The sequence below is a fragment of the Chlorocebus sabaeus genome, chromosome 21 (genome assembly GCF_047675955.1).
Source record: "Chlorocebus sabaeus isolate Y175 chromosome 21, mChlSab1.0.hap1, whole genome shotgun sequence".
NCBI lineage: Eukaryota > Metazoa > Chordata > Mammalia > Primates > Cercopithecidae > Chlorocebus > Chlorocebus sabaeus.
In genome coordinates, this window is record NC_132924.1 from 131,648,935 (window position 1) to 131,667,454 (window position 18,520).

Consider the following 18,520-nt stretch of genomic DNA (forward strand, 5'->3'; position numbering starts at 1 on the left):
TGGAGCAAAAATGGACGGAGTTGAAGGATGACAACCCTGACCACAGCCCACCTTATGTCTGTCTCACCTCCACGTTGTGTCTCAGTCTCACCCCCCATTGCGTCTCAGTCTCACCCCACATTGTGTCTCAGTCTCACTCCCCCACTGTGTCTCAGTCTCACTCCCCTATTGTGTCTCAATCTCACCCCACATTGTGTCTCAGTCTCACCCCACATTGTGTCTCACTCACTCCCCCATTGTGTCTGTCTCACCCCCCTATTGTGTCTCAGTCTCACCCCCTATTTTGTCTGTCTCACCACCCCATTGTGTCTCTGTCTCACCCCCACATTGTATCTCAGTCTCACCCCCCAGTGTGTCTGTCTCATTCCCCCCATTATGTCTCAATCTCATCCCCCCATTGTGTCTCAGTCTCACCCCCACATTGTGTCTCAGTCTCACCCCCCCAGTGTGTCTCTGTCTCACCCCCCACATTGTGTCTCAGTCTCAACCCCCCATTTGTGTCTCAATCCCACCCCCGCATTGTGTCTCAGTCTCACCCCCTCATTGTGTCTCAGTCTCACCCCCTGCATTGTGTGTCTGTCTCATCCCCCTCATTGTGTCTCAGTCTCATTTCTCCGATTGTGTCTCTGTTTTGTTCCTCTTATTGTGGGAGTCTTGTCCCCCTTTTTGTGTCTCTGTCTTTCCTTTCCTAATATGTATTCAGGGACCTGGGATTGGTTTTTACTGACAAGGGCATCTGCAGAGCTGAGTGGCCCATGAAGAAAGCATGTTACCCTGGGTCCCCACAGAACCCCAATCACCGTGGCACCACTGTGAAGATTTTTGGGGTCTGGTGCTGTTCCTCACTCGGGGGAACAGTGAGTCTATGTTCTCACCAACTGGGAGAGGAAGCGTGGGCAGATAGTGTGGATGGAAAATGTTTGCTTCATTTTACATTGGCATCAAACCTGATCTGTGTGCCATTTGAGAACAGAATGATCTGAATGAAAAGAGCTCCTAAAAACAAAACCTGAAAATTTTTCACTGTAGAAGAGCCCTCAGTTATTATTTCTCCTTCCCCAGTGGTTGCTACAGCAACAAGCATCTTGTGTGATGGCAGACAGAAAGAGCCCAGAGACCTGATTGAAGAACAGATCATTGCTTCACTTTAAATTAGGTTTTGCGGCCAGGCGTGGTGGCTCACGCCTGTAATCCCAGCACTTTGGGATCTGAGGCGGGTAGATCACTTGAGGTCAGGAGTTTGAGACCAGCCTGGCCAACATTGTGAAACCCTGTCTCTACAAAAAATACAAAAATTAGCCAAGTGTGGTGACATGCACCTATAATCCCAGTTACTTGGGAGGCTGAGAGGGATGAGAAATCTCTTAAACCTGCGATGGGGAGGCTGCAGTGAGCTGAAATTGTGCTACTGCACTCCAGCCTGGGCAACAGAGTGAGACTTCCTGTAAAAAAAAAAAAAAAAAAAAAGATTAGGCTTTTTTTTTTTCTCATGGAATTAAATATTTTCAAATGTATTTCCAACAAAATGTACTATTTTTTTCTAATCTTTTTTCCTTTCTAATATCTATATTTTAAGCTATAAATTTTCCTACAAGGATTCCTTTAGTTGCATCCTAAAAATTTTGATGCGTTTTTCTTCGCATTCAGCTCAACATATTTTGAAATTTCTCTTGTGATTTCTTCTTTGATGTATTTAGACATGCATTGCTTAACTTCAAATATTTGGCATTTTTTTGTTATTAATTTCTAGGGCAATTTAATTATGGTCAGAGCGCCTACTCTGTATAATTTTATTCCTCTGGAATTTATCAAGACTTGCTTCATGGTCTAGTATATGGTCCATTTTGGTGAATGTTGCATGTGCACTTGAAAAAAAATACGGATTCTGCCATCGTTGGGTGAAATGCTCTATGCTGATTAGGTCAAGTTGGTTAATATTGTTAGTTAATATTATTGTTTGAATGTTCTATATTCTTACAGATTTTCTTAATCTGCTTTATCAATTACACAGAGAGACGTGCATTAAAACATCAACCATGTGGATCTGCCTATTTATTTTCAGTTAATTTTGTTGCATGTATCTTGAAGCTCTGTTATCAGGTGCATGCACTTTTGGGATTGTTATGTTTTCCTGATAAACTGACCTTCTTTCATCATGCAAGCGGAAGAAGATGCTACATACAGGATGGGATATCCAGGAGATGATTTCTAAGGAGAGATGTCCAGCTGGAAGTCAAGATGTGTCAGTTGTTTGTTATAATAAAACCTCCTATTCTAGATGAGCTGAACTTTCCTTTTTCCCCAGTTCTTATGATCAAGAAGTTGCTGTCCTAAATTTCAGCACTTAATATCCTTGCTAGGTGAGTAACTGGATCATATAATTTGTGCTGCATTATTGACAGTTTGCTTGGCAGAATTAATTCCTGCCAGCAAGGCACAATGGATTCCAGGTTGCTTGCTCCAACAGTGTACATGCCTCTCAGATCACACCACATCGTTCTCGGTTTCTCGTGCTTGCGGTTCAGTCTTCCCCATCATTCACACGTCATTCAGTAACTCCTCGCTGCAGGCCGGTCATCTGTTCCTCTCCCTGAGTCTGGCTGAGTCCAGGGTGTTTATGGGCCTCAGGCGGGAGGGAGGAAGTGTGTGCTGATTGGTCTACGGGTGGCCATGGGTGGGTCCAGGAAAAAGAACAACCCCCCACTGTGGTCCACGGGGCTGTCATCCCGCTCCCAGGCTTCCGGGCTTCCCCAGCCTGAAGGTGGGGCTTCACTGGGGAGCTACCCTTTTCTGCCCCAGCCTATCTGCCTCTTGCCTGAACTTGCTGAGTGGGTGCACCTTGTACAGCAATGACCAGGACATACCCTCTTTTAAAGGGCCCCTGCAAGCCAGTCTGCCTTCGTATTCCCAATTACCATTTATTTAATCAGTCAATAATCAGATATTTTGCTTTTCAATTATTTGATATTACAAATAACACCATGATGACCATTCTCATACACAAATCACTGTGCATAATTCTGAATATTTAACTAGGAAAAGTTCCTAGCAATGAAATTACTGGGTTGAATCGAATGAACATTCTAAGTTTATAATATATTTAAAGCTTATAGAGTAAATAAATATGGCATAATAACAAGCTATATGAGTGAGTTTTTTTTTTTTTTTTTTTTTTTTTTGACAGAGTTTTCCTTTGTCAGCCACGCTGGAGTGCAGTGGCGTAATCTTGGCTCACTGCAGCCTCCGTCTCCCTGGCTCAAGCAGTTCTTCTGTCTCAGCCTGCCGAGTAGCTGGGATTACACGTATGTGCCACCAAGCTAGACTAATTTTTGTATTTCGGTAGAGACGAGGTTTCACCATGTTGGCCAGGCTGGTCTCGATCTCCTGACCTCAGGTAATCTGCCCACCTTGGCCTCCCAAACTGCTGGGATTACAGACATGAGCCATCGCCCCCGGACAGAAGTGAGTTTTATATTGTATTATAACACTATGATACAGTGAAATCCAAATTTATATCACACTACATACTACAACTGTAACCTCACCACCCTATCCTGGGATGTGTGTATTTTTATAGCCAATTATGGTCCCCAGCTTTCGTTTTCTTTTGCTCATTGGAGAGTATATTTCTCCCTCATTCTTTTTGCTTTCTACAGTCTTGTGTACATTGGTTATCTGTTTGTGTCCGTTTGCCAGTGTTCTGTGCTATTTTTTGTATTGACTTAAGCTCATGTGGGGAGATTAGAATTTCTTTCCCTAAGAAGAAATAAGTAATAGTGGAGACCTGCTGGGTACTCGTGGCACCAGGCCTGGCTCCAGGGCTGCCCATCATCCATCCTCACAGCTCGGAATGCTTCGCGCTGTTTCTGCAATGCTCACGTGCGGTCACACAGTTAAGATGGCTGGCTGGATGATGGATGGACGAGGAGACGCAGTGCAGACTGGGCGTGGCTGACCACCACATGTGCCCCTGGAGCCACAGGCTGCCTGCTTCATTTGCAGGGCAGTGTTACCATCAAAAGAATGAACACATCAAGAGTGATTTCAAGTCCAACCCCTTCCCTGTGTTTTCTGCACAGCTTGGAGGCCGTGCCCAGGTCCTGGACACTCCTGGTGACCTTCCCCTTTGCCCTCTGCTCTCTTGCTTGGAGCTCCTTGCTGCTCCCTCCTGTTGTACTGAACCCGGCCCTTGTCGCCCCTGACAAGGAAAGTCCCTGTCCTCTCACAGCTTCCTTCTTATCCCCTTCCCTCAGACTCTTCATAATAATTATACAATACTAATTCTAAATGGAAACTGGAGGCACAGAGCCTATGGCGGTGTCTTTGGCTTCTCCAGAGGTAGGAATGGACACTCAGGTCTCCACTGCATGCCGATGGGTTTGAGAGAGCGTAATCCATCCAAGCCATGCGAAAATCTGCACAACTGAGTCATGGGACGGTAGAGCTTCGTGATATCGCGTGCTTTTAAATCTGAAAGAACAGTCATGATTTAATGATTTGAAAGTCACACATTTAACATCTGGATTCACAGTCCTAGGATTTAAACCATGACAGCTTGTGCTTCTGAGGTGCGCCGAATTCCTGTGTGGCTTTCCTCGACTTTATTCATGGAACCTTTACGCATGAGGCTACGTAGAACCCTGAGTCTCAGAGGGAGAGCTTGGTCCCACCAGGTCTCATTATTTTGTATTATATTTTGATAGTTTATTTTTCCTATTGCTTCTTCAGTTCCAGGTACTGAATAGAAGATTTACAAAAGATCTCGGTAATAGCCCTGGGGCGCCCGCTTCACGGGGCCTGCAGGGTGTCCTGGGAAGGGACTGTTTCCACAAGTGGAACACGTGGGCCCCCCGCTGTCCTCGCAGCCTGCACCTTTCTCCTCATTAAACCTTCAGAGAACACAAAGGAGCTGACAGCCCCTTTTCTCTCCATCTTCCAAAGAAGACTTTTCAGTATAAAAGGCGCCCTAAATCCTTTGTGATGCCCGCCCACAAGCAGTGTGCGCTGACACAAAGCAACGCCACTGGCCGCTGACGCCTGCAGACAAGAGGCCGACTCCTGTCCTCGTCCTGGGTCCCGAGAATGGGAGTGACTTTGTCGACTGGCACGCGGACATGCGTGCGGGGCCCCTGGAGACACAGCAGCTGCGATGTGCGTGTGTCAGGCAGAGGTTCAGCTTTCATCAGAGTTAAAGAAAAAACCTGTGAAGAAACTATTCAAGACATGCAAATGGAGGAGTTTCCCACACACCCAGGGCAGGGTGCTTGGTGAGGGGTGGCAGAGCCGTACAGCAAACACCCTTTGAGAGCCAAACGTGCGTGCCCTTTAACCCTTCCCCTTCAGGAGCGTACAGTGAGGGAATACTCGGGTAAACACAGAAACACCTGCAAAAATAACTCACACATTCGCCAGCAGGGAATCAGTCAAACCAACCAGGCCCAGGCTGTGGAATGTTACGCAGCGGTAAAAATCACGAGGTGTGCACCTTCCGATGGGAAAGATGGACATGACCTGTCTCAGCGGGAGAAAGACAGCTGCAGAAGCTTCACACAATTTAGCCCGATTCCCACAAATAAACGGAAGAAAGAGCAGGAGGCAGACAGGTTTGCACCGATGGAGGAAGGCACTGAGACCCTGCTTCAGTCGGGCACGAGTCTCCCCCAGAGAGAGGAGGAGGCAGGCAGAGGACTTCACTTTCTATGTAGTCTTTGCCCACAGAGTTTGATGTTTTGTAATTTTCCTGTATATTTTCTGTCATCTGAAAGCCTGAAAAAAACAGCCAATTAAAAAGCTGCCATTGGTGATGAGAAAGAACGAACCTACTGCCATGGATGGAGGAGGGGCGTCTTCAGAGTGGCCCCTGGCCCTGCACCTTCTGCCTCCGGTCAGGGCTGAGTCTCCTCAGCGGCTGAATATTTCCCACCTCAGGCAAACGGACACTAAGCTCCTGAGTCAGATAAAACAGTGACTCCCTGGAGGGCTGTGTGCCCAGCCCCTTTCCCCCTTCCCATCTGCTTTGCTCTTAGGAAAGTCACCAGAGGCTGGTTGGTCTGGCTCACTCTAAGTTTGACTACTTGGGAATGTGGCTTTTACCAGCTATATCTCGCCCGACAACACAGCCATTTGGTGGAGCGTGGAGTTCACTAGAAATATATTTTATTTGCTTGTAGCATAAATGTGGCTAAGGCTCAGCACACACAGAGATTCGCATATATGTGCACATGCAGGCACACACACGTGTGCACACCCACCCCCCACGCACACACCCACACATGCGTGTGCGGCATGTGAACACACACACACTCCTGCATGCAATCCTGCTCTATTAACAGGTTCTTGGGCTCTGCAGAGCTGACAGAGGCCGTGTTGGGTGCGGCAGGACAAGGCTGGGTGTGCAGGCGCCTCCTCCCCAGGGCACTGCTCACACGTCACAGCTGCCAGACGCAGGCTCCCCAGCGGCGACCCTCTGACAGGGGACTGACTTCAGGGAGGACTGGCTGTTTCCAACGTCCTCCCTGGTGCCCTGTGGCTGGCGGGACCCTCTCCTTCCCCATCCAAGCTCTGTTTTCATTTGAACGCAGCAGCCACGGCTAACACACCAAGCGTCCCCTCCAGGGCCTCAGGTCTCGTCAGAGCAAATTCTTACTTAGCGTGCAGATGTGAAGTCAGGTTTTATTGAAGTATTTACACAGCTCATTCCTGCCACATGGAGGACATTCCACACACAATGACAGTTAAAGACAACTGCTGACCGCGGGGTCCCATGTCCCCTGCTCACCAGGCATCTGTTAGAAACAGCTGGGAGCTTGCCCCTCTACGTCCTCGGCTCCGCTGAACAGTGGCACACACGTGGCTGAGGGGAGTGCATCCCCTGGGCACACCTGATCCAGGCAGGAGGAACCAGTCCTCGGCTCCGCTGGACACTGGCACATGTGCAGCTGAGAGGAGAACGTCCCCGGGCACACCTGATGACTGATGACCTCCCACACCCAACCACCGACTGTCAACCACACAACCAGTGCCTGGTAACCGGCTGACGCGACCGCTCCCGCCCACTTCCTCAACGTCCTCTCTGGGTCACAGCTCAGTGTCCGCACCTGGCCACTGACCCAACACCTTCAGTTACCACAAATCTTTGTTTCCTCAAAACCCTGAGAGTGGGTGGGGGATGCTCCCTTTTGTCCTTTTAAAGCCAGGCAAGGCTGGGGGTGGGTCTGTCCAAACTCTACAGGGGAGGAGCAGCTGAGGGGCTGCACTGAACCTGGGGTCTGCTGCATCCACCTGCCTCCCTGTCGCTGCACTCCACACACTCAGCCATCCTTTCCTGGGCACCTGGCCTGGGTCACTTGCTCCCCAGCATCAGTCTCTGATGGAGCCTTTGTGGCCCCCAGAAATGGTGGGTGAGTTGTTCTCTAGATCCTCTGACCACCTCACCTGCGTCTCCAAACCAACCTCGGGTTCATTCTCCCAGAAGTCCAGGGATGAGCTTGCTGCAGCAGAGAAGTGTGGCCAGCGTGGCCCAGGGCGTGCAGGATGGGACGTGACTGGCAGGGTGTGCAGGACAGGCTGCAGACCGTTGGGGATTGAGGGGTCTCTGGACACTGCTGCTTTGCCATCCTAACAGCCCCTCTGTCTGGCCTCATTTTACTGGGGACGTGGGTTTTGCAAACCAAGGTGATGCTGACAGGATGTGTGAGCTTCCCTGTGGCTGCCTCCTGGCATGGCTGTCCTGGCCTTTGGCACCGTGCTCCAGCTGGGGTCTGTGATGCCACCAATGCACGGGAACAAGATGTTCATTTTGAAGGGAAAAGCGGAGTCAAATGCACTCACAACAACTGAGACCTGCAGTCGAGGCACCTGGGCCAGGGCTGGGCAGCCTGCTGAGGTCCGTCGAGCGCTGTGGGGACCAGCGTTTGGCACAGGCGTGGAGACTGTGCCCTGATGTCCCCACCCTTCTGCAGCCAGCTCAGCAATGTCCCCAGACACCCTCCCCACGTCTGCAAATAACCCTTCGCCTGAAGGAACAGCCGCTAGGGCTGCTGAGCGCCAGCTCTGGGGAGGAGGGCTTGAAACAGTTTTATATGTTGTTAAAATAATTCTCCATTTGGACAGAAATGATTCTAAGATTATTTTTGTTAAAAAGAGAATAGTTCCCACCCAGCTGTATCCTGCGCCCCACATAACGCCATCACCAGGGACCTGCAGGCCTGGCTGCAGCTAGCCTGGGGCTGAGCGTCCGGCTCTGTGGCTCCCACAGGGCGGCAGGTGACCTCCTGAGGCTGCTGAGGGTCCCACGAACACCTGTGTGGAGACGCCCCCTCTTGCATGACCTTGCTCTCCTGATCTGATGGTCTCCTCAGCCCACCTTCCTTGGGGAGGCAGAACAGCCCTGTGGAAAAAGTTGGGTGGGGCAGGGCTTGGGCGGGTGGGCCGGGTGGGGGCCCCTGGAGGGAGGAGGGCTGCCCTCCTGTTGATTTCTGCTGGTCCTAACGTCAGGGGGGCCCTGAGTGGCTTCCCTCTGTCCTGCAGATGAGGGGGCTGCCCTTACGGGACCTGGGAGGCCGCCTGATGTGAGACAGACGGCACCCGGTGGGCGCCCCGGCTCGTGCTGGACCCACACAACTGCATTTCCACATTTGCTCCTTGGCTCCCCTATTCTCTTGGGCCGGGCGCGGTGGCTCACGCCTGTAATCCCAGCACTTTGGGAGGCCGAGGCGGGCGGATCACGAGGTCAGGAGATCGAGACCATCCTGGCTAACACGGTGAAACCCCGTCTCTATCAAAACTACAAAACAATTAGCCGGGCGTGGCGGCGGCGCCTGCAGTCCCAGCTACGCGGGAGGCTGAGGCAGGAGAATGGCGGGAACCCGGGGGCGGAGGTTCCAGTGAGCCGAGATCCGGCCACTGCACTACGGCCTGGGCGACAGAGTGAGGCTGTCTCAAAAAAAAAAAAAAAAAAAATGGATCCCACTATTTCGCTGAAACACATTTTGAACAAGATTATCTAAATGCTGGAGTTTACATCGAGTCAGTGACAACACGACCCCCGTTCCAGGTATGCGGCTTAGTGGACAAGCTTGAGGCGCCAGGACCGCGCTGGCCCGGCCGCCGGGGGCTCGGGCCTCTGGGAGGAGGAAGCGCCCGCGGGGGGCTCGGGCCTCTGGGAGGGGGAAGCCGCCCGCGGGGGGCTCGGGCCGCTGGGAGGGGGAAGCGCCCGCGGGGGGCTCGGGCCGCTGGGAGGAGGAAGCGCCCGCGGGGGGCTCGGGCCGCTGGGAGGGGGAAGCCGCCCGCGGGGGGCTCGGGCCGCTGGGAGGGGGGAAGCGCCCGCGGGGGGCTCGGGCCGCTGGGAGGGGGAAGCGCCCGCGGGGGGCTCGGGCCGCTGGGAGGGGGAAGCGCCCGCGGGGGGCTCGGGCCGCTGGGAGGGGGAAGCGCCCGCCGGGGGGCTCGGGCCGCTGGGAGGGGGAAGCCGCCCGCGGGGGGCTCGGGCCGCTGGGAGGGGGAAGCCGCCCGCGGGGGGCTCGGGCCTCTGGGAGGGGGAAGCGCCCGCGGGGGGCTCGGGCCGCTGGGAGGGGGAAGCCGGCGTCTCAGCCCGCTCAGCAGCAGCCCCACGGGCGGGGCGGGGCGGGGCGGGGCGGGGCGGGGCTAGATGACCGACGTCTCCGTCTGCAGGAAGGACTGGGCGCGGGAGCCGCGGTGGAGCTGCAGGGCGCCCTCCGAGCCGTTGCGGGAGATGGAGGAGCCGCAGACCCTGTAATCCCGGCCCGTGGACGGGGTGGGACACCGGCTTCGCCATTTTCGCTTCAGCTCGCACTGCACCTGGGGAGGGGAGGGCACCGGGAACGCCTGTGAGCCTGGGCAGGGGCGTGCGGGTGCTCTGGGAGCCACGGAGCCTCCAGCTCTCCCTCCCGCCTAGTCCGGTGTGGAGGGTGCGGCGACATCTGTGTTCCCATCAGACGGACAGAAACAGAAACGGCTTCGGGGAAGAGGCTGGAGGGAGCGGAGCGGGAACTGGAGGCCACATGAGGGGGGGGTCGCAGCCACGCTAAGGCTGTGCATGGGTGGTTCAGGCGTCCCCACTGCTACGGCAAGCGCTGTCCCACAGTCCGAGATAGTTAATTTGTTTTTTCTGGAAAGATTTTCCTTAGCAGCCGGGGATGTGACAGTGCTGGGCCTCCATCTCCTTCCCTGTTCCCAGCGGGTAGGGAATGTTAGCCCTGGGAGGGGGTGGGGATGAGTGAGGGGTGCCCGGAAAGCAGAGGAGGGAGAAGGACAAGTGGCACCATACAGGCTCAGCTTTGCAGAAGCCGTGCTGGTGAAAGGTGCATGTCAAGCAAAGAAAGCGTCAGCGACCGCAGCGTGGGGCGGGAGGGTCGGGGTCAGGGGACGGGGTGAGGCCGCTGGAGCAGCCCAGAGACAGCACCCCTGGCTGGGGATGAACGCAGGGCAGAGCTCGGTTCCTGGCTTCGTCCCCAGGGACTCACAGAATGCTCTGCAGCCCCACCCCCCAACCCAAGCCGGGCTTTCTGGGACTCACAAGCTGTGCAGGAGCAAGCCGCTGTCCATGGGGAAAAACGGATTCTGTCTAGACCCGGCTGGGAGCTTTCCCAAGAGGGCTCTGAGAGGGATGGCAGTCGATGCTACTTGGGGTGCACAGAGGGACGGCAGGGTTTGGAAGCTGGGCCCAGAAGAGTGGGTTTGCCTGTGTCATTGTGGGTTCTCTGATGGGGACACAGAGAACTGTGGGGGCCTGGGCAGTGAGTCCAGCCCACAGAAGACAGGCGCGTGTGGGGACGACGGCAGCAGGCTGGGCAGCATTTCAGGAACCAACTGAGCACCTGCACGTGGTTCCAAGGCAGCCATGAACTTACCTCACTGTTCAGGAAACAGTAGAGGACGGCCACCACCAGGCCCTGCAATGAGAAGAGAAGGTCAGGCAGGACCCGCGCTCGGGGGAGGGTGGCCGCCTCTGCATACCTACCTGGAACGACCCGAGGCACAGTTCAAACAGCATCTGGTATTTGAAGGAGATGCTGATGGGAAACACGGCAAACACCATGTAGTGGACGCCAAACAGTGGGATGAGCAGGAGCGTGGACTTGGCCAGCCTCCTGCACGGAAGGAGAGAAGCCAGCTCAGCTGCGGGACCTGCAAACCCACTGCACGCCTGGCAGGGTCTTTCTCAGGACCGGGCAGCTGGGTGTGGGAGGGGCTCCATACTCCCTCTCCACCACTGGAATCGCCACCTAACAAGAAAATCCACTGCTTCTTTACGTTTATGTCTGAGGCCCCTGTGCAGATCCAGCACTCAGGGCCCGGGACCGTGCATTCCAGAAAGTGTGTTTCTCCCAAATTCCCTCACAAGGACACACGCTGTGTTCTGGGGTTCATGGCTGGCAGGGGAAAGATTCCCTGTGAATGACCCAAAACCTGCACAGGCCCTGCCTGGGAGCCCGGCCCATCCTGAGGCAGGCACCGGACAAGAAGGCTGGCCTCCACCGTGGCCATGTGCACGTTTAAATGACGAGGCCCCATCCTGCTCCCGGACCAGCAGCTCACAACAGCTGGGCTCTGTGGGAGCCAGGCCCCTCAGTCAGCGGCAGGGACCCACCTCATTCCCTCTATTAATGCATCTGAAGTTTGCTGGAAAGGAGGCCTCCCTGTGGCTGAGCTCCTGGCCCCTGTCCAGGGAGGTTTTGCTACTTCTGTGACCAGAGAGTTACACAGAAAGGACCTCGTGTGGCCTCAAGGGTGTCTCGGCCTTTTCTGTTGTCCTGGAAAGCGAACCGATGTTATTGTCCCCACTTAATTTTGTTTCCAAAATAAAAGCATCCATCTCCGAGTCCTATTTAACAAATACTCCCCAAGAACCAATGCAAAGGTCAGCAAAGAAGCTAAACAAGATTCACAGGAAATCCAAGTCCAACCTGAAGGGCAACCAAGAATGACTTATTCTGGGGTCTCTGCCACGCAGACACCACCAGCTTCCCCTGACCAGGGACAAGGTCATGCTGCCATGCAGGGTCTGACATGGGATCCCATCCCTCATGTGGGCAGGCAGAGACGCATACTCCCTGGATTTAGATACCACATGGCAGAATTAGATTCTCTGGTTTACCAGACTCTTTTGCAATACTCTGGTGCCAGGCAGCAAATGTCCTGCAAATACAGACTGCATTGATCCTCCTAACCTTAGTAACATTATTACTTCCATCCTACAGATGAGGAAGCTGAGGCATGGAGTGGCAAAGTGACTTCCCTCAGGGCACCGGCTGGTATCTGCACCCAGCTTTGGGGCTCTTGGCCATGCTCCTGTCTAACCACCCCTCCCCAAATCCACCCCTGTTTTCTAAGGTGGGAGAAAAGGGAAATGCAGGCCAGGCACCCTCCTAGGCCGGATGGTGGGGTTCCTGCGCCCTTCCATCCCGGCCAGTCTGAGCCCAAGGTGCCTTCTGGGCTGGGCCAACCATTTCCACACCAAGTCAGTGTTTAGTTTATACTTGAATTTTAGTTTTTACCTTTTTTTTTTTTAAAAAAATAAATTCTTGATATAAATTTATGGAGTCTTTGCATTACTCTATAGATTCCCTGGATCATCATGAATTAGCTGGATGACTGGGGGTGACTGGCTGAACATCTGTCCTGTCTTCACCTACTGAAGGGAGCTCACGATGCCATCTTCATGTAATCACACGGGCAGGGAACACTTTCTGAATTGTTATTAAGTATAAGGCCTGCTATTAGGGTTGGCAGTAGACACACGGCCATGGACCATGTGGTCTGAGGGGGGACAGAATTAAATGTAAAATAAAAATAATGTGTGGCCAAGGAGAAAAAGACAGGCTGTATAACATGCAAGTGGGCAGATGCTTAAACAAGCAAGCGCACTAAAGAGGACTTTCTTCTGGCCTTCAAATAAAAGAAATGGTGCCTGACTTTCACAGTCGCCAAGGCCAGAAGTGCCCCGGCTGAGTCCTCCCAGGTCGTCAGGTGCAGAATCACACCCTATCTAGACGGTGGGGGTTTTAAACCACCAAATTTTGGAGTGATTTGTTACTTAGCCAGGGAAATGCTGTCCAGTGCCTCTCTGAGCTTTGGGCAGGAACAGAGCCCTGGGGTCTAGCCTCGAGCCCTGACCCGAGTCGCTGCACCTCCAGGGCCTTCCTGGCAGCGCAGGGTTTCCTGTCTCCATACAGCATCCCCACCAGGGACGGCCAGGCCGGGACACACACTCACTTGTACTGAGACTGGTCGTTGCCACCGACATCCGGGGATGTTAACTTCTGCAGCAAAATTCGTATAATACTAATGAAAAGGACAAAATTGACCTGCACAAAAGAGACAATAAGTTCGTGAAACGGATACGTGGATCCCTAATTTGCCCTGAAGTCCACCTGATTTCGACCCTCCCCTCCACTCCCTCAGTCCCTCCCTTCTTCCCTGGGAACCGCCTGTGGGGGTCCACAGGCCTGAAGGGGCCCTTTTCCGGGAAGGCTGAGTGGATAAGTGGAATGGGGTCATTTTAATAAAGGATGGCAGGCCTGCTGTCTGCCTAAGTGTGTGGCTCCACAGGTAATTCACGCTTCAACAGGGGCGACTTACAATGATGGAAATTGAAATCGGTATTCGTATGACCCACCAGGGCACACTGTGGTCGTTTGTATCCCAGCAACTGTCGGAGAGAGACGGGAAATCAGGTTACCACCGACCACTTTTGCAAGACGGGCACAGGAGAATGAGCGCCTGCCTTGTGCCTGTGCCTGCCAGTGGGGCTGTCTGCCCCCCCCAACCTGCCCGCTCCCCCCACCGTGGAAGCACAATTTCTCTGCACTGACAGATCGTAAAGGAATCTGTCCCAGCGAGTGACTGTGTTTCGTTTTATGCTTCTCAAAACAATGGTCGGCTTGTGAGTAGGAGGAATAGAAGCACGGCCCCAGAAGCCGGGACAAGGGCAGGACGGCTGCTGACGCCCTCCACTCTGAGCATGAAAGCGTGTCGGCCCCTTTCTGCCGACATCAGGAGAAAAGAACCTTCCTCCTGAAAATTAGCTTCCCCTCACCTCCCAAATGGTTTGCATGTGTATGGCAAAGGTTTTAAAACGTCCTTAGAGTGACTGAGGTGGGTGAGCCGCATTTCATTTTGATTTTCAGTGCATGGGGTGTCTCCAGCAGGAAGCTGTGACCCCTGGCTTGTAAAACGCCTCAGTGATTCTCCCCAGGGTCTACACCCTGCGCTGGGAGTCTGCAGCCCTCCCATAAAGCAGAAACTCCATCACAGACCTGGGTCCATGCAGGAACCTTCCGGCTGGTGCAGTCTCAGACTGGCTGAAGGGGACCAAGGGGGACCAGTCCTTAAGGCCAGAAGTGCCCCTGCTGAGTCCTCCCAGGTCGTCAGGTGCAGAATCACACCGTAACTAGACAGTGGGTGTTTTAAATCACCAAATCTTGGAGTGATTTGTTACTTAGCAGTGGATAACCGATGCACACTGAGGCCCTTTAGAAGGCAGGATATTTGTGCCGGAACCACGTGTGCTCATGTCTGGGCTGCAGTCTCACTCAGGGCAAGCGCAGGGGAGAATCGCTCCGGGCCGCACAAGCCAAGACCGGTGCTTAGGGAGTGCTGGGGGGCCCTGCAGCCACCATCACCTGACCTTCCACTTTGCTACAGGTAAACAACGTGCAGGGCACTTGGTTTTCTTCTGTGGACATCGCTGTGCCCACAGAAGGGGCTCCCAGTCTCTGCCTGGTTTATCCCAATCTCAACTATGCTGCAAAACCTGGCTCACTTCCTGTCTCCTGCACGGGGCTTCCTCCAATACTCCAACCTCATAGGATTTCTCCCCATGAATCGCCCAGAAGCTTCCTGCGTGGCTGTCGGTTGGCCGCAAACGCTCCCTGTCCTTCCAACCAGGTAACCTCCTGGCTTCCAAAGGACTTCGTGTTGCCAGATGTTGCCGGGCCCATTTTCGAGGTTGCGGTCTGGGCATGGACTCACCCGGTGTCTTCTAAGTAGAGCCTGGCTGCAGTCCACGCACCGATGCATACGGTGGGGAGGCCTACAGAGAGATCCCTGGTTACGCGGGTGGATCAGAGCGGTGCACATGCACACAGGTGGGTGCCTTCACCAGCAAAACCCTCAAGGACACTCGTTCTCCCGGGAATAATAAGTGCAATCTCTTGTTTAAAGTCTTTGTAAATATTTACAAGTTTATGCTCATGCCTTAGTAAGCAGTGAAGATAATTAAACACATGCTTGAGAGCCGAGAATCTGAGACTTGCCATTCCACATGGGAAGTGTTATTACTGAAGGCCACGGAGTTGAACGTGTGGAGGAGGAGATGTGTTCACTGATTTTGCGGCCACCCGTGGAGCTATCGGCTGCGTTTGCCTCATCTTGTCCATGAGGACGTCCCGAATTTGCACCCCTTTCCAACCCTGGGCAAGGCAAGGCTTCCGCTACCTGGTATGGCCTCAACCCCTCTCCTCTCTGATCCCCACCCTCAGTGAAAGGTGAACTGGGTAGAGGCGGGGAGGAGGACACTGTTAGCCCAGTTTGAATTGGGGTAAAAGGGGCCAGGAATGGGAGTATTTTAAACTAGGTTCCTGGTTACCAGAAATATTAACGTGTTGTTCGTAGGGGCCTCCAGTCATCCTAGAAGAGCTCTTCATGATATGACCCTGACATGCATTCTACAGGGGCGGCAAAGTGTTTTTCTGAGCTGAAAGTGATTGTGGTGTTTGGTCAGATGGGATGGGATGGAGGTTTTGTGGGTCGGAAGGGCCACGCTTACCCCATCCGATCAGGAGGTAGGCCAGGAAGCACCTTCCGGGGGGGAGCACCGCCACCAGGAGGGTGTGGAGGTACAGCCCCTCCACCAGCAGCCAGAAGAAGTTGGCCATGATGCAGTACTGCAGGAAGACCAGGCTCAGCTTGCAGCCCACCTGGAAACCGCAAACAGAGGAGAGCATGACCTCATCCGGTAACAACAGCTCCAGCAGGCAGTGCCGCTGCAGGACACAGGGCGCTTGGTGTCTGTGCAAGGAAGGAGGAGACACCGGTGCCATCAGGAAGGGAAGTGATTAACACAGTGGCCAGGGTGCTGGCCAGGAATGCCTGCTGGTAGCACCGGGCCCTTTGTATCCGCGGCTCCAGGGCAAGATCACTGCAGAGGCAACTGTGAACAGCCCTCCCTGAGACGAGCTTACTCACTGTTGCGGGCCAGGAGCTCACTTACTGCTGGAAGGTCTTAGGCCACACAGCTCCCTGGCCCTCCTGTTCTTGGCCCCTCCCCTCGGCTCCTCCACTTCCCCTTCTCTGACCTGCTTCCCCACAGGAACCCCCCGCAGTGGTCCCGCCAGCCAGCAAAGAAGAACCCGAAGAGCCAGCAGGAGGTCCCAGGGGCGAGGTGTGGGTGGCAGGGGCCCTGCAGCTGCCCAGGACTCTGGCCTCTGTCCCTTTGTGTGAACAGAGCACGAGTGCAGGTAGAGGGTGGGGCACCCGCCAGTTGCCCTCACTAGCAACTGTGCCTGGGAAGAGAAAACAATGGACCCACACCAGGCCCCCAGACTTTTCTTTTAAATTTTTGACAACTATGTAAGTTCCTCAATTGTAAAAAACTGGTTTTAATATTGGGTAACTTAATAAAACATGAAAAAATAAAGGGGAAAACAAGAGAAATCTAGCAAATAAAATATTTTCTGACAAGATTTTAAAAGGATTTTCACTGGGAAAGGATTACATATTATATAAAATAAACCTATTTTAATCTCTCAGACCTTCATCTAACTAAATGTACCAGGCATTTCAGCTTCATGAGCAACCACGAAACTGCTACTTTTAATCACTAAGCTTATATAAAGTGTGCTGAAAAATAGTATTTTCATTTCCATTCTTATTTCTATATTTATGTTCATATATACCTATAGACATATGTAGGTAGATATACACATGTACAGGCAGATATAGGTATCTGATACATATATCAGATGGATACACCTATACATATTTGTAGGTGGATATACTTATATATATGGGTGGATATACTATATACATATAGCAGATGGCTATCCCTATACATATACATGGGTGAATATATTTTTACATATGGGTAGATATATATGGGTGGATATACTTATACGTGTATATGGGCGGATATACTTATACTTTCATATGGTGGCCTTTCAATTTGGCCTCCAGGGTCCTGAGAGCCACTGAGCCCTGCAGGCTGCCCCTGACCTTCCCAGCGCTCTGGATCTGCCTTGCCGCCTTCTGCTTTTTCTTTTTCCTAAGAACAGCAGAGTAGGTGCTTCATTTTCTGAGGCACTGCACAGGTGAGAGTTACCCTTATTGTCCATCTTTGCCACCACAGTGAGCCGAGCGCCTGCACGCGGATCTCGTGTGTCAACACCTGCTGAATGGACACTCAGATCCCAGCAAGTTCTGCCCTGGGCATCAGGACAGAACCTCTTCCGTGGAAAGACACACATGATAACACAGCCGTGAACACAGGAGAGTCACAGTAAGTCCATTTGTGGCTTATTGCCACTCATTTGAATAGTAAAGTGAAATAAATCAAGTTTTAAAATCTCTGGGAGGTGGGATTCTGGGAGTTGGTGACCCATCTGGATGCAACGTGCCTTCCTTTGTCTCTCGGTAAAAGACCGCGTCTTAAACACAAGGAGTAAATTGCAGATGAACCAAGACACAAATGAACAATCTCAGAATAGAAATCTCTTAACTAAGATGGGAAATCTGAAATGAAAACAAGAAGTGCTAAAAGGATAGAAGGCAATTTTGGTTATATAAACTTTAAAAGCTTTTGGATGGCAAAAATACCATAAAAATACAATTGACAAATGATGAATTTGGAAACATATTTACAATGGAAAGGACAAATGTTTAATTTTTATGATACCAATATTACAGATGAATGTGGTGTTTTAGAGGGCCGGAACAGCTTGTGGAAAGATGCCAGTTCTCAGCAGGTGCCCTGCCCCGGACTGTGCATGAGAGCCACAGAGGCAGTGCCAACGCCACCAGACAGGCAAAACGGCAAAACCAGTCAGGTCTTTGGGCTCTGGTGTGATCCTACATGCAGCTGTCAGCTGTCTCAGCCTTTTGGAAGGCAACCTAGCAAGATAGATTTACTACAATTTACAAATACACAGGCAGCTGGGTGTGGCAGCTCACACCTACAATCCCAGCACTTTGGGAGGCCAAGGTGGGTGGATCACTTGAGGTCAGGAGTTCAAGACCAGCCTGGCCAACATAGTGAAACCCCGTCTCTACTAAAAATACAAATAAAATAAAATAAAATAAAATTAGCTGGGTGTGGTGACGCCTGCCTGTGATCCCAGCTACTCAGGAGGCTGAGACATGAGAATCGCCTGAACCTGGGAGGTGGAGGTTGCAATGAGCTGAGATCATGCCACTGCACTCAGCCTGGACAACAGAGTGAGAGTCTGTGCCAAAAACAAAACAAACAAAACAAAACAAAAAATAAAAATATGCATGCCCTTTGCAG

At 52.5% G+C, this 18,520-nt stretch overlaps 1 protein-coding gene across 7 annotated transcripts in view; it reads right to left on the reverse strand.

Annotated features, from left to right (window-relative positions):
• Window positions 1–4,947: 4,947 nt before the first annotated feature.
• VIPR2 (vasoactive intestinal peptide receptor 2) overlaps window positions 4,948–18,520 on the reverse strand; it is a 109,475-nt gene continuing 95,902 nt past the window's right edge. For 4 of the 7 annotated variants that reach the window (XM_073009579.1, XM_073009580.1, XM_073009582.1 and 1 more), the window contains 6 exons: window positions 15,788–15,938; window positions 14,783–15,052; window positions 13,600–13,669; window positions 13,234–13,325; window positions 10,979–11,108; window positions 9,706–10,910 (listed from right to left, as the gene is read on the reverse strand). In XM_073009579.1, coding sequence (XP_072865680.1) covers window positions 10,638–10,910; window positions 10,979–11,108; window positions 13,234–13,325; window positions 13,600–13,669; window positions 14,783–15,052; window positions 15,788–15,938 — 986 coding nt within the window. In that variant the 3' untranslated portion in view covers window positions 9,706–10,637. Of the gene's footprint in view, window positions 10,911–10,978; window positions 11,109–13,233; window positions 13,326–13,599; window positions 13,670–14,782; window positions 15,053–15,787; window positions 15,939–18,520 lie in introns of all 7 variants that reach the window. The other 3 variants (XM_073009581.1, XM_007983668.3, XM_007983666.3) reach the window with 3 other exon arrangements.